The following is a 14,114-nucleotide window of genomic DNA, read 5'->3' as shown; positions in this document are numbered from 1 at the left end:
GTGAGTTGTTGCATCTGAGCCAAGAGTTATTGTTCAGTTCTGGGTCGTCTGTCAGCCCAGGGCCAGAATCGACAATCATTAGACGGTTGTAGATTGTCAGAAGCAACGCACCTGTTTGTTTATATATTATTGGGGAAACCTGAAGGGCCAGGGCCTATAGGACAGGACACAAGGTTGAAGCCTGAAAGAGCGAAGGCAAAATAAATCAGGCAACATTGAGTGCAGGAGATTGACGTACTATTGTCAGGATGTGGTGCTGCTCAGGGCACCTTCTGGACTTTAAAGAGGCCGTTGCCTGGGAGGGCTGCAGCTTTTCTTGGTGTTCGCTCCATTAGGAAATGGTTCACGGATACATAAAGATTGTCAGAATCAACATCGCCACTGAGCAATGATGGGCTGCCCTGCAGGCCACACATGTTTGTGAAAATATGAAGTAAGTTTCTGAGCCAGTGTGTGCAAACTGCCAATTAACCGGCAGACAGGAATGCGGTGTAAAGTGTGATGCCGGGCCGGTGGGGAAGGGGACTGGTTCCTGCACGCACCGGCAATTACTGCCGAGCAGAATAATTTTCAGGAACAGGGAAAGTCCACGAGGCCCCAACACCCCTTTAGATAGATTGCAACTTCCTGACCCCCCCCCTTCTCACTGTCACTCAATCCCTTCTCTCTGTCTCTTGAAGCAATTTATATTGCACGCTTCAGTGTCCTTCTCTTCCACAACTCGATGTTTGTTGCGCATTTAAAACTTTCTCCCCTCTTACCCCGAATTTAACTCGTTTCTCGCTGGTATCTGAGCCCCTGCGAGCACGGCCAACGATTTGCCTGGGTCGGGTTTGTCAGTTCCTTCGAAACCTCAATCGGATCAACTCGAAGTCTCTTTTACAAACAAAGCAGAGCCAACTTCCTCGAGCTTTCCTCAAAGCCTCAGAGTGGCTGGTGCCCAGATTCACGGCCGTTGCTTGTCTCAAGGGCTCCAACATCCTTCCTGTCATCAGCTGACTTGGCGCGGCGTTCAAAGGGAATTTCAAGGGTGGTTTTGGAAGCTATGAGATCACCACCTCCATTAGTGCAGCTCCGTGGTTTTGATTTTGACTTGTGGTATTTGACAAGGAAAGAGAGAATAGCGATCCTGGAGACATGCCATGTGGTAATGGATTGAAGGGAAAGAGTACTGGATATTCTACTTTTGTTTTATCCTGACTCCTGCTTCCCGCCCCCTCATCAATAGTTCAGCTATATAGCACCTTTAACATAATAAAACATCACAAAGAGGGGAAAAGGAGGAATAAAACAAGAGACCGAGTGATCAATACCCGGGGATGGACCCCCGGATAGATTTGTGAAGGCGAAAGCTAATTAAATGCTGCAATAGGGGAATGTAGGGTAGATAGATGGGCCGACCTCAGTCTTGAAAATTTCAATTGACTCTTAGAATCCCACAGCCTTTTGGGGGAAAGTTCTAGATTTTCACTGCTGAAAAAGCGCTTCCTGATTTCACTCCTGAATGGCCTAGCTCTAATTGTAAGATTATGCCCTCGTGTAGTCTACCACTCTTTTTAAATTCTTTCTGTCTCCCTTTTTTTCTCTGTACTTCACACGGTGTCTCTTGCCACTGTTCCTGTCGTCATAGAAAGTGCGCAGAACGACCCAGCCCATCAGGCATAGATCTGATTCCCCTTTTAAAAAGAATTTACGGACTCGGCTTCAACGACCCACCTCGTCTCTGATTCTTTTTCACGCTCCCCCTCTTTTTGTGTGGGTTGTAGCATCGTACGTTTATATAAATTCCTGATGGTTGAGGTTGGTTATGTCCCATTTATCTCTCCGCTTGTAACTCACTTATCTCTCACTCCAGTCGAATCCCAGAGTGTCAGCTGGATCTCCTCCTCTCGTGCCCTTTGCTTGCTATTTCCCTCTTTGCCCCTCGCGTGTCAAAACTGTCAGGTGACCTTTGAACCGGTCAGCAGTTGGCAGTTTCGTGTGTGCGTGCGGCTTCTCAGAAGGAAAACACATTTAAGCGACGTTTTAGGAGGATATTTTTGGAACATGAAACTACTTGATCTGCTCCGAACTCCTGTCGTGGGCCGTGAACCCACGACCTCCATGACCCAGAGGTGAGAGTGCTACCAACGGAGCCAAACTGACACCTATTGATCACTGCCAATTAAGGGCAACAATGGAATAAGGAGTGTGGAAGAATTGGATTTATATTGATTATGTTCTAAGCATTATGGTCTCTTTATAGACCAAATGACACAAGCTGTGCCTTACAGGAGCTTTGAATTGCTCTACGTGCTACCAGCTCTAAGTCCGTACATTAGAATTTTTTGAAAAGAACTGTGCTGCATTGTTCCCCCAATTTTTCCCCCCTCCTCTCCTGGAGGTAGTGACTCTTACTAGGGTACAGTTCTACAGATGACAGATACCCACCAATACCTCGCCCAAGGTGCTGTTCTCCACGCATAAGCCCGGAGATTGAATGCGTCCGGGCTATTCAACCATGGGGATCACCACGGCAAATCCCAATTCTGTCCTCACCTGGGTAGTGATCAAAAGTAATAATCCTTGACCATTTTATTTCCCCTTCCCTTAAACCTAGGGTACTGAGGCCAAGCGCCGCCTCTGCCACGATCGGCTAAAGTTGTATTTCTTCATGGGGCCCCAGCACTGCCGATTCCCCGGCACCTGAGTCTCATGGAGTCAGCAGCAGTCCAATCCTGAGCCGGGAAAACCTGTATCTTTTGTTTCATTGAACTGTATCTCCGATATTTGTTTGGACTTGGCCAATCCGGCAAATTGGCAATGGGATTGTGCCAACTGCACAAGACTAAAGAGAATTAGGGGCCCGCACCCAACTACGGCACAGACCTGGTATCGAACCTGCGACCTTCTGGCCCCATTTTACACTGCCTTTACCGTCTGGACCGTGGGCATCTGTTGAGGCTGGGGGTCAATTGAAAATTTCAAGAACTGAGTGAGATTGATGGATTTTTGTTCGGTCAGGAAGAGCATCAAGGGATATGGAACCAAGGCGGGGGTTAATGGAATTGAAATACAGATCAGCCATGAGCTCATTGAATGACAGAACAGGCTCGAGGGGCTGAATGGCCTCCTCCTGTTAACGAGTTTCGGAAGATTGCTGCAGTTTTTTTTTAAAAAACCCACACTGCAGAAAGCTACGATTTCCATGGTGTTTAACTGTGAACTCTCAGCAAAGTCATGCTGGGGCGAATTAATTAATTCCTCGCCTGGTAAAAATTCATTTTGCTGACACAATTAAAGCAGGCTGCGCAGGGCTGTCCCTGGTGTTTTAAGGAACACATTTTTCCTATTTTGTTGAAGTAATTCACGAGGATGATATAACTCTGAGGAGAATTAGCCTGCAGAAGCACTGATCTAAACCCTCTGATGCTGAGCCAGGCCAAAGCCTGGGATGTTGTTGCCTGGGGCAACCTTGGCTGGGGTTCCATGCAGGAGGGGGGGGGGACGGGACTCTAATATTCAGGCCGCTATTCCCCCCCCGCCCCACCCACCACCGACCTGATCTTCCAGTCCTTACTGGTGTCTGGAAATGTATTGCTATTGTAAGGGTGAAGGATCTCCCAGTGCCTTCATTTATTATTCCTGTGCAGATCGAATTAAACTTTACGTCCTGGAGTAATTCATGAATCTCACCCTTGCTTGTTAGTCCCAAGTTTACAATAGAAAAAAGAGTGACTTGCGATGGTCGTCTGTGATGGAACCTGGTAAGAAACCCAACAGGGTGCGATGAATCATTCAGCTCAGAAGGAGGCCATTCGGCCCATTGTGCCTGTACCAGCTCTTTGAAAGGGCTATCTAATGAGTCCTACTCCCCCCGTTCTTTCCTCACAGCCCGGCAAATGTTTCCTTATGTGGGGCAGCAGCACCTGTATTACAGCCTGGGAGTCAGCTGGGGAGGGAATTCATCCGGGATGCCTGCTTCTGACCGCTATCCCTGTTGGAGTGTGTGTGTGCGCGCACGCGCGTGTGTGTGTGTGTTGAACGAGGACAAGATGCCTCCCACAAAATAGCCTCACGAGACTCACGGCCCAGCCATGATGAATGGCCATAGCATAAAGTGAAGCTGAAGTAAGAGGCTATTGTTTTAGATGAGACCAGCAGACAGTAAAGTTACTTCAGTCACTACAGAAACAGACATCGACTTACACTGGTTTTATAAACCTCAGAGGTACGTGTTATTATTACTGAGAGTTTTAAGTTAGTGCTGTACTGTGTCCAATGTGACACTGGGCTATTTCGGGAGGATGAGGAGAGGCACTAGAGATGGGGGGGGGAGTGGGATTAATTGGATAGCTCAGAATTCTTTCTTCAGACACCATCCAAATTTGGAAGCACAAAATGTATAATTGTACCGCTGGGTGTTTTTCACAGTTCAAAAATTTCACACACCCACCATTACGCATTACTGAAGTCCGACTGACAATAAAGGTGTTCAGACCCATGAGTTGATAAGTGCAGTGCAAGAAATGTTCTGTGAATCCTCCCTCTCTTTCACTCCTGCCGATTTGACATTTTCGGTGTAATTCTTTGCTCTGTCATCATCGGGTTAGATTTATGAAGTAATCTGGTGTGAAAGCCCACATCTGGGAACCTGCTCACCATTAGGGTCATGTGCAAAGGATTAAAGCTGGGAACAATTCGCACCTGTCCTTGTTTTTATGTCAGCAGAGAATCAAATCGGATGGAATTCAGCTGCTGCTGTTTTCTGGAGAATTTTCTGCTTATTAGGGACACGTTCCACATTTCAGGACCTGGTGTCAACATCAAACACTCCCAGGGCAGGTACAGTATGGGTTAGATACAGAGTAAAGCTCCCTCGACACTGTCCCATCAAACACTCCCAGGGCAGGTACAGCACGGGTTAGATATAGAGTAAAGCTCCCTCTACACTGTCCCATCAAACACTCCCAGGGCGGTACAGCACGGGTTAGATACAGAGTAAAGCTCCCTCTACACTGTCCCATCAAACACTCCCAGGGCAGGTACAGCACGGGTTAGATACAGAGTAAAGCTCCCTCTACACTGTCTCATCAAACACTCCCAGGGCAAGTACAGCACGGGTTAGATACAGAATAAAGCTCCCTCTACACTGTCCCATCAAACACTCCCAGGGCAGGTACAGTACGGGTTAGATACAGAGTAAAGCTCCCTCTACACTGTCTCATCAAACACTCCCAGGGCAAGTACAGCACGGGTTAGATACAGAGTAAAGCTCCCTCTACACTGTCCCATCAAACACTCCCAGGGCAGGTACAGTACGGGTTAGATACAGAGTAAAGCTCCCTCGACACTGTCCCATCAAACACTCCCAGGGCAGGTACAGCACGGGTTAGATACAGAGTAAAGCTCCCTCTACACTGTCCCATCAAACACTCCCGGGGCAGGTACAGCACGGGTTAGATACAGAGTAAAGCTCCCTCTACACTGTCCCATCAATGAGCCTCAGTCTACCCTTAGAAGAGCGTCCCCTACAGCATCCAGGTGACAGTTATCCATTTCCCACACCAGTGAGCCTGTGGCTTGCCAGACTGAGACCGCCAATTTCGCATGTAGCAAGACTGAGCTAACAGGCCAGACTTTGACATCTGTTTAACAATTTACAAATGTCTGCTCCTTTGTCCCAACCCACAATAACAAAACCTGCAGATATTAATGGTAATAATGAGTTTCCGCTTGGTTGTAATGTTTCCTGTGCTCAACAGTATCAGCATATTTACCCAGGAGCAGAAATGCTGGCGGCTCCTCCCAGGTTTGGCTTTGATGTGCTGATGCTATCGGTACCATCACCCACATTAGATATGATTACAAACGCCTCCAACATCCCAGTTACTGGGTCTGTACCATTTCTTGCTCCTCTTTCTATAGAAGTAGTTCTTACCCTCGCCCTTCCCCATATTTCCCCTCCCCTCCTAAAGGTGTTAACAACGTCATATTCCGATTCCACTGAGTGGGAGCACATCCAGTACACTTGCCCAGGCCGCCATTCTGCATTTGTGAGCGCAGACCGTGATTGCCTATTCGACTCTGTAGGGCATCACAGCTGGGCCTGATCCTGACATCAATAAGCACGCACTTTCCAGCAGGAGTCACTGGGTTTTGTTCCTCCCTGTCCCTGGTAGCTGAGGCTGTTCTGGTTAGCTGGCGTTGGCTAGATTCAGCACCACCTGGGGATTGAACCCGGGACTTTCGTGGTTTGTAAGGCTCAGTACCATGTGGTGCCTTTATCCCCTGGGGCATTGGAACAGCTATTCTCACAAAGAAAAGCCTTTATGTAGCACCCTATCACATCGCACAAATGCCACGGAGTAAATGAATTATTTTAAAGCCCCATTGTTACGTGGGGAAGTGCCGCAGCCATTTTGTCCACAGCAAGATCGGCCAAACAACAATGGCTAAATAATGGCCATGACACCGGAGGAAGTCCCTGTTCTCCTTCAAAGACTGCCAGTGGGATCGTCGATGTCTGCTTGGACCGTCACAACAGACTTGGGAAGACTCAGTCCCGCGCTGGGGTGTCTCGATTACGTACACGAACTGGAGTGGGACTTGAACCCATGACCTTCTGACTCCAAGGGGAGAATGGTACTGAGCTTTCCGATTGAAGATTGTCGCTATTTCAGTTTTTTCTTGCGTTGAGCAGTAACTCGGTCCAATGTTGACGTTGGAATCTGGAACTGTGGGTTCACGGGAGTGAGGCGTACAGAAGCGTCACGTGTAACAGTGTCTGGAGCGGGAGGCCGTGCCCTCACGTTTATCCTTCTAGTACTAACGTTTTATCGCTGTTGCTTTATTCTGAAACATCTCCTAACGCTTTTCTGCTCAGCTTTGCCTGATTGTTCTCACCTGTCTTTTTTTCTGTTCCTCCTCTTTCCCTTCCTTCCCACCACCCACTTCCATCCCCCCACCCCCCCCCCCCCGCCGCCCTCTACAGTAGAGATTAAGGTAATAAAAGAGCTACCATGGCCTCCTCCGGTGGGACAGCTGGACAGCGGGGTGCCAAAACCTGAAGGGGACTTCCTGGTTTCTCATTGCCATCTCCTGCACCAGCACCAGCACCGGAACTCACAGCAGGTGCAGACGCAGCCTATGCTAGAAGACAGCAGTGGTGGGTCCAAGAACTCAGTCAGTTATGGTCTAAAGTGTAACTGCTTTAAATGAACAGGGGACCTGAAGTGTGCTGTGTTTCTCTGAACATCAGCATGCATGGAAATGTGAGAGGGTTCTCGTTTGTAATTTAAACTTGATCAGTTCTATTCGCCCTCTCCTACTGTGGCCCCAGATGTTGTCCTCTTTGCCCCAGAAGGTCACGGTGTTGACCACCTCCTCCTCGCCCCCCCCCCTCCAGCCTTGTTCTGTCAACAGTCAGCAGAAGGTGCCACCCATCTGGGCCAACTTTCCCCATCTTTCTTTTCCCCGTTCTCTCACTCACTTCACTGGCGTCACGTTCTGTCCAACACCTGGCTACGAGCTGTGACAAGTTGAGGTGTTCAAAATTACGAGGGGTTTTGATAGAGTAAATAAGGAGAAAATGTTTCCATTGGCAGGAGGGTCGGTAACCAAAGGAAACAGATTGAAGGTCATTTGCAAAAGAACCAAAGGGGGAGATGAGGAGATATTGTTACGATGTTGTTACGACCTGGAATGCGCTGCCTGAAAGGGCGGTGGAAGTAGATTCAATAGTAGCTTTTGAAAGGGAATTGGATGTACATCTGAAAAGGAAAAGCATTTGCAGGGCTATGGGGAAAGAGCAGGGGGAGTGGGACAAATTGGATAGCTCCTTCAAAGAGCCAGCACAGGCACGATGGGCCAAATGGCCTCCTCTGCTTTAAGGTTCTATGATTCTACAAGTTGCCCCATTGGAGGAGCTGGACTGACCAGTGGCCCGAGACTTTGACTGTCCATATTCCACCAGGTTGGTTCCATGTTCAGGATCTTCACTGATGTGAGACAATCACTGGCTTCATTGAAGCTTCCAAGCTTCTGGAGGGAACTGAAGGTGACCCAAGGCAAATTGATCCCTGTGGTGAAGGGTTCAAATCCCCGTTAAAATTAGGTTAGGAGCAAGAAGGGAAGTTGGGGGAACTTTTACTACCCAAAGGGTAATTGAGTTGTGGAATAAGTCATTGGGGATTTTTGACCTGGGTACATGTGTTCATCCGGTACGTTCAAGGAATCTCGACACATAATAGCTTGATAACTTTATTAAGTCCAAAGCCCACATGAGCTATAGGAAGGTACCGCTTCCAGCTAGATCTTAAAGCTACACAACCTATTCGTAACAGATCATGAGGACAGAAATCATACTCTCGCTCCAGGGCACCTCAGCTGAGTCAGGCGGTCAAAATGGAATAAGCCGTACTTGCAAAGTGCCAAAGGAGCTCACCATATTTATAGCCATAAGTAAACAACTCCTGACTGACTTCTAGTCACACTAGTGAGTTACAGGAGACCCCACTCTTATCTGACCTCAAGATTGTTACATATCTTACGTTGTTCGTCTCTTTTTTCTCAATACATTTCCCTAAACTAGCTTACCTCCTGTTAAATTATGTTAGTTTTTACACTATTAAAATCACAATTTATATTATAAATTCAATCTAATCTATTCGATTGTTCATTCTTGATTTAGACTAACCATAAACTGTCTCCATTGTATTTACATACCTCACTCTGTCTGTCTGGCCTGTCCCAAGGATGTTTTCTCCCTTCTCAGCAGAACCGTGTGCCCTGCTAACTATCCCATCGTCCTTTTTGTAAAGCTTAAGTCACCAGAAGATCTAACTAACAATAACTAAATACAATGTCAAATATTTGCAAGTCTGTAAGAGTGTAAACAAAATACCTTCTGGATGAAGTGAAGCCGTGGTTGGGTTTGGTTTGGTTCAGGCACTCGCATTCTGCAAGCTCTCTTTACTAAACACGACTCTTTGTTTTAAACTGATTTTAATAACCATCAGAACCGCAAAAATTCCAGTTTCAGATTTGCAAGAAACTGCTTTTAGAGACTCTCTGGAACATTCTTCGCATTCCTTTTTTCTGTCAGCTGATTCTCTTAAAGGGCAAGTGTCTGCTCTGCTCATCTAGAGCATCTTCTTACCTAACTGGTTTTGCTGATTTCCTTTCAAGTGCTTCTGCATTACGAATCCTATCCACCTACAATAATACTGTTACTGTTGCATAAATTTGGTACATTGGAGCAGCAAGGTTAGCCTTCAATGATGTGCCAACCGATCTAAGTAATGATTGATTGTAGACAAATTCTTTGTCGAATATAATATAGATATTTTGGGTATTGAGTGCCAAGTCGGGCTTTTACCTTGTGTAAAGTGGACTGATTTTTTTTAAACTTTGGTGAGGGATGTTAGATGGAGATTTTTTTTTCGTAATCCAGGCTGACACTCCAGTGCAGTATTGAGGGAGTGCTGCACTGTCGGAGGTGCCGTCTTTCAGATGAGACGTTAAACCGAGGCCCCGTCTGTCCTCTCAGGTGGACGTAAAAGACCCCAAGGCACTATTTTGAAGAGGAGCAGGGGAGTTCTCCCTGGTGTCCTGGCCAATGTTTATCCCTCAACCAACATCACTAAAACAGATTATCTGGTCATTTATCTCATTGCTCTTTGTGGGAGCTTGCTGTGCGCAAATTTGGTTGCTGCATTTCCTACATTACAACAGTGACTAAGCTTCAAAAATACTTCATTGGCTGTAAAGCGCTTTGTGGCATCCTGAGGACGTGAAAGGTGCTATATAAATGCAAGTTTTTTTTCCAAACAGCAAGCTTTAAAGGGCCAAAACATGGTGGCTCCCTCGGGGAGTGCACACCCCTTTATTGGGCCACACAGAGTGGGAAGGTGACAGGTTTGTGTTGAGTTGGCAGATCTCGGGCAGGGTTGGTGGCACAGGTCACGCTGGGGTCCTCTGGGTCATGGACTGGAAACATCTGTTGTGAAAGTTCGTGTCTGTGGACGTGGGGTTCAGTCTCATGGTGAACAGGTTACGACACCCACTCTCCAGGCCAATGCACGGACATAGGAACAGGAGTCCCTCCAGCCTGTTCCGCCATTCAATTAGATCATGGCTGATCTGTACCTCAGCTCCATTTCCAAGATTGCCCAGGTTCCTAGTATCTGTTTAAAAAGGGAAGTAAAAGATAACGTGATATATTAAACCCACAAGCTGTGACTGACACCAGACCATATTGGTCTGTTGGATTAACACCAGTGATGAATAAACTAGTTAAGTTTTATGTAACAGTGAATATTGAAAATACATGAAGTCTGCTTCTAACAGTACATGCACGTAGATACATTCCTGTACATCAAATATCTAGCTGCTACGTCTCAAATTTTATTGGCAATTATTGATCAATCTTTTTCATTAAATACCCTTCCTCTTTTTTTCTGCCAGTTTTCTTCCTCTCTTCCCTCCTTCCGCAAAGGCCTCAGTTCCTGGCTGGACACAGTCCCAAGGACTCTGAGTACCCTTCAGTACTTTTCGAAGTGGCCATTCTCCACGTGGGATCCTGGACGGTAAACGTCTCCGGATAGGGATCAGGAGCAGGAATCCTGGCTGTTCCTCCCCCTCTGTAGCCTGGGCTGCCGAGGGAAATTTCCGCATCACAACGACTGCCCCAGCTAACACAGCACAGACCAGGGAATGGACATGGGAGTGTCCTGGTCTGTGTAGAGCAAGCAGTAACTCACTCAGATAAACTCATCAGCAGTGCAAAATGACACCTTAATCTGTACATTTCTTTTCACATCTATCTACAGATTATTAAAAAATCTTGTGTAGGTTCCACACTTCCTGATGTCAGGGCTTTTGATGACGCTTTTCTGCCAACATGTCCCGTTGTAAATTGCTGCCAATATTTCCAATTGATTTTAGCTATGTCAACTGTCACGATGTAGTTGCAGCCTCAGGCCACTAAGTGGCTCTGTGGAGCAAGTTCCTGATTTGTCTCTCCCAACTCCATCGCTGTCCTATATATAAGAAAGCCACCGAGAATTCACCAGTTAGTTCATATAGGAAATAAGTAGTAGTAATTAGTTAGTATTTGTAATTAGTATAAGTAATTAGTTAGTATTTGTAATTAGCACATGTAATTAGTTAGTATTGGTAATTACTTAGTATAGGTAATTACTTAGTATATGTAATTAGTATTTGAAATTAGTTAACATATGTAATTAGTATATGTAATTAGTTAGTATTTGTAATTATGTAATTAGTTAGCATATATAATTAGTTAAAAATGTAATTAGTTATCATATAATTTAGTTAGGATGTAATTAATATTTGTAATTAGTATATAATTACCATATGTAATTAGTTAGTATTGGTAATTAGTATATTTAATTAGTTAGTATATGTAATTAATTAGCATTCAAATCATATTTTGCTATTAATGAGAGAACTGATTTTTGGCAGCGTCATAGTTGGGCACGACAATTAGCTTCAGTGCCCCTGGGCTAGAGAGCGGAAAAAAATCAGCCAGGATCCTTGCTCCCGATCAGTATCCCAGAGATTCTTGTATATCAGGAAATATGATCCTGATTACTAGCAAGTGAAGTGACTCCCTCTGGAACGAACCCGGATGTCGGGTAAGGACAGGGTGGAGCTTGGCTTCCCACTGTCGAATTCCCCAACAACATACTCTGACCTCTGACCTCTGCAGGAAAGTCTGTGTGTGAACAGCAACTTGAGAGTGAGATGGGGCGTGGCTGCGATGCCTTTTAAGGTAGAATAGCCTGGCGGCGCTCACTGCTTCGGCTCCCCCGTAAAGATTGTCTACTTGAGCGAGGTACAGGAGGGTGGCAGCCACTGTGGAACCCAGACCCCAACAAGAGGCAGCACCCTGGGGAGAGGACAAAACGGGAGGGGGAAAAAGTTGGGGAGAATGGCAGGTATGCAAACCCCAACCCACCCATCTCATACCCTGGCCTCCCTCTCTTCCCCCACCCCCGCCAATCCCGGCTTCCCTCCTCCACCTCCAACCCCAGCCAGCCTCCCTCCCACCTCCCCCCCCACCCCCCCCCAATTCCAGCCTCCCTCCCTTCCCCAACCCCAGACTTCCTCTCCCCAACCCCCAACACCAGCCATCCGCCCACCCCACACTGCTACTAACCTGGACACATAGGGTTGTCCCTATCACTGACACAGCCCGCCAACCCCACACTGACACAGCCCGCCAACCCCACACTGACACAGCCCGCCAACCCCACACTGACACAGCCCGCCAACCTCACACTGACACAGCCCGCCAACCCCACACTGACACAGCCCGCCAACCCCACACTGACACAGCCCGCCAACCCCACACTGACACAGCCCGCCAACCTCACACTGACACAGCCCGCCAACCCCACACTGACACAGCCCGCCAACCCCACACTGACACAGCCCGCCAACCCCACACTGACACAGCCCGCCAACCCCACACTGACACAGCCCGCCAACCCCACACTGACACAGCCCGCCAACCCCACACTGACACAGCCCGCCAACCTCACACTGACACAGCCCGCCAACTCCACACTGACACAGCCCGCCAACCCCACACTGACACAGCCCGCCAACCCCACACTGACACAGCCCGCCAACACCACACTGACACAGCCCGCCAACCCCACACTGACACAGCCCGCCAACCCCACACTGACACAGCCCGCCAACCTCACACTGACACAGCCCGCCAACCTCACACTGACACAGCCCGCCAACCCCACACTGACACAGCCCGCCAACCCCACACTGACACAGCCCGCCAACCCCACACTGACACAGCCCGCCAACCCCACACTGACACAGCCCGCCAACCTCACACTGACACAGCCCGCCAACCCCACACTGACACAGCCCGCCAACCTCACACTGACACAGCCCGCCAACCTCACACTGACACAGCCCGCCAACCCCACACTGACACAGCCCGCCAACCCCACACTGACACAGCCCGCCAACCCCACACTGACACAGCCCGCCAACCTCACACTGACACAGCCCGCCAACCCCACACTGACACAGCCCGCCAACCTCACACTGACACAGCCCGCCAACCCCACACTGACACAGCCCGCCAACCTCACACTGACACAGCCCGCCAACCCCACACTGACACAGCCCGCCAACCCCACACTGACACAGCCCGCCAACCCCACACTGACACAGCCCGCCAACCTCACACTGACACAGCCCGCCAACCCCACACTGACACAGCCCGCCAACCTCACACTGACACAGCCCGCCAACCCCACACTGACACAGCCCACCAACCTCACACTGACACAGCCCGCCAACCCCACACTGACACAGCCCGCCAACCTCACACTGACACAGCCCGCCAACCCCACACTGACACAGCCCGCCAACCTCACACTGACACAGCCCGCCAACCCCACACTGACACAGCCCGCCAACCCCACACTGACACAGCCCGCCAACCTCACACTGACACAGCCCGCCAACCCCACACTGACACAGCCCGCCAACCTCACACTGACACAGCCCGCCAACCTCACACTGACACAGCCCGCCAACCCCACACTGACACAGCCCGCCAACCTCACACTGACACAGCCCGCCAACCTCACACTGACACAGCCCGCCAACCCCACACTGACACAGCCCGCCAACCTCACACTGACACAGCCCGCCAACCTCACACTGACACAGCCCGCCAACCTCACACTGACACAGCCCGCCAACCCCACACTGACACAGCCCGCCAACCCCACACTGACACAGCCCACCAACCTCACACTGACACAGCCCGCCAACCCCACACTGACACAGCCCGCCAACCTCACACTGACACAGCCCGCCAACCTCACACTGACACAGCCCGCCAACCTCACACTGACACAGCCCGCCAACCCCACACTGACACAGCCCGCCAACCCCACACTGACACAGCCCACCAACCTCACACTGACACAGCCCACCAACCCCACACTGACACAGCCCGCCAACCTCACACTGACACAGCCCGCCAACCTCACACTGACACAGCCCGCCAACCCCACACTGACACAGCCCGCCAACCCCACACTGACACAGCCCGCCAACCCCACACTGAC

The 14,114-nt window shown here is 49.1% G+C and overlaps 1 protein-coding gene across 3 annotated transcripts in view; it reads left to right on the top strand.

Annotated features, from left to right (window-relative positions):
- LOC137304791 (SH2 domain-containing adapter protein F-like) overlaps positions 1 to 14,114 on the top strand; it is a 152,803-nt gene that overhangs the window by 92,969 nt on the left and 45,720 nt on the right. The window contains exon 4 of one of the 3 annotated variants that reach the window (XM_067973506.1): positions 6,977 to 7,147. The exons of 1 other annotated variant lie outside the window; for it this stretch is intronic. In XM_067973506.1, coding sequence (XP_067829607.1) covers positions 6,977 to 7,147 — 171 coding nt within the window. Of the gene's footprint in view, positions 1 to 6,973; positions 7,148 to 14,114 lie in introns of all 3 variants that reach the window. One more of the 3 variants, XM_067973505.1, reaches the window with a different exon arrangement.

The sequence above is a fragment of the Heptranchias perlo genome, chromosome 38 (assembly GCF_035084215.1).
Source record: "Heptranchias perlo isolate sHepPer1 chromosome 38, sHepPer1.hap1, whole genome shotgun sequence".
Lineage (NCBI taxonomy): Eukaryota > Metazoa > Chordata > Chondrichthyes > Hexanchiformes > Hexanchidae > Heptranchias > Heptranchias perlo.
This window is presented reverse-complemented; position numbering and strand designations above follow the sequence as displayed.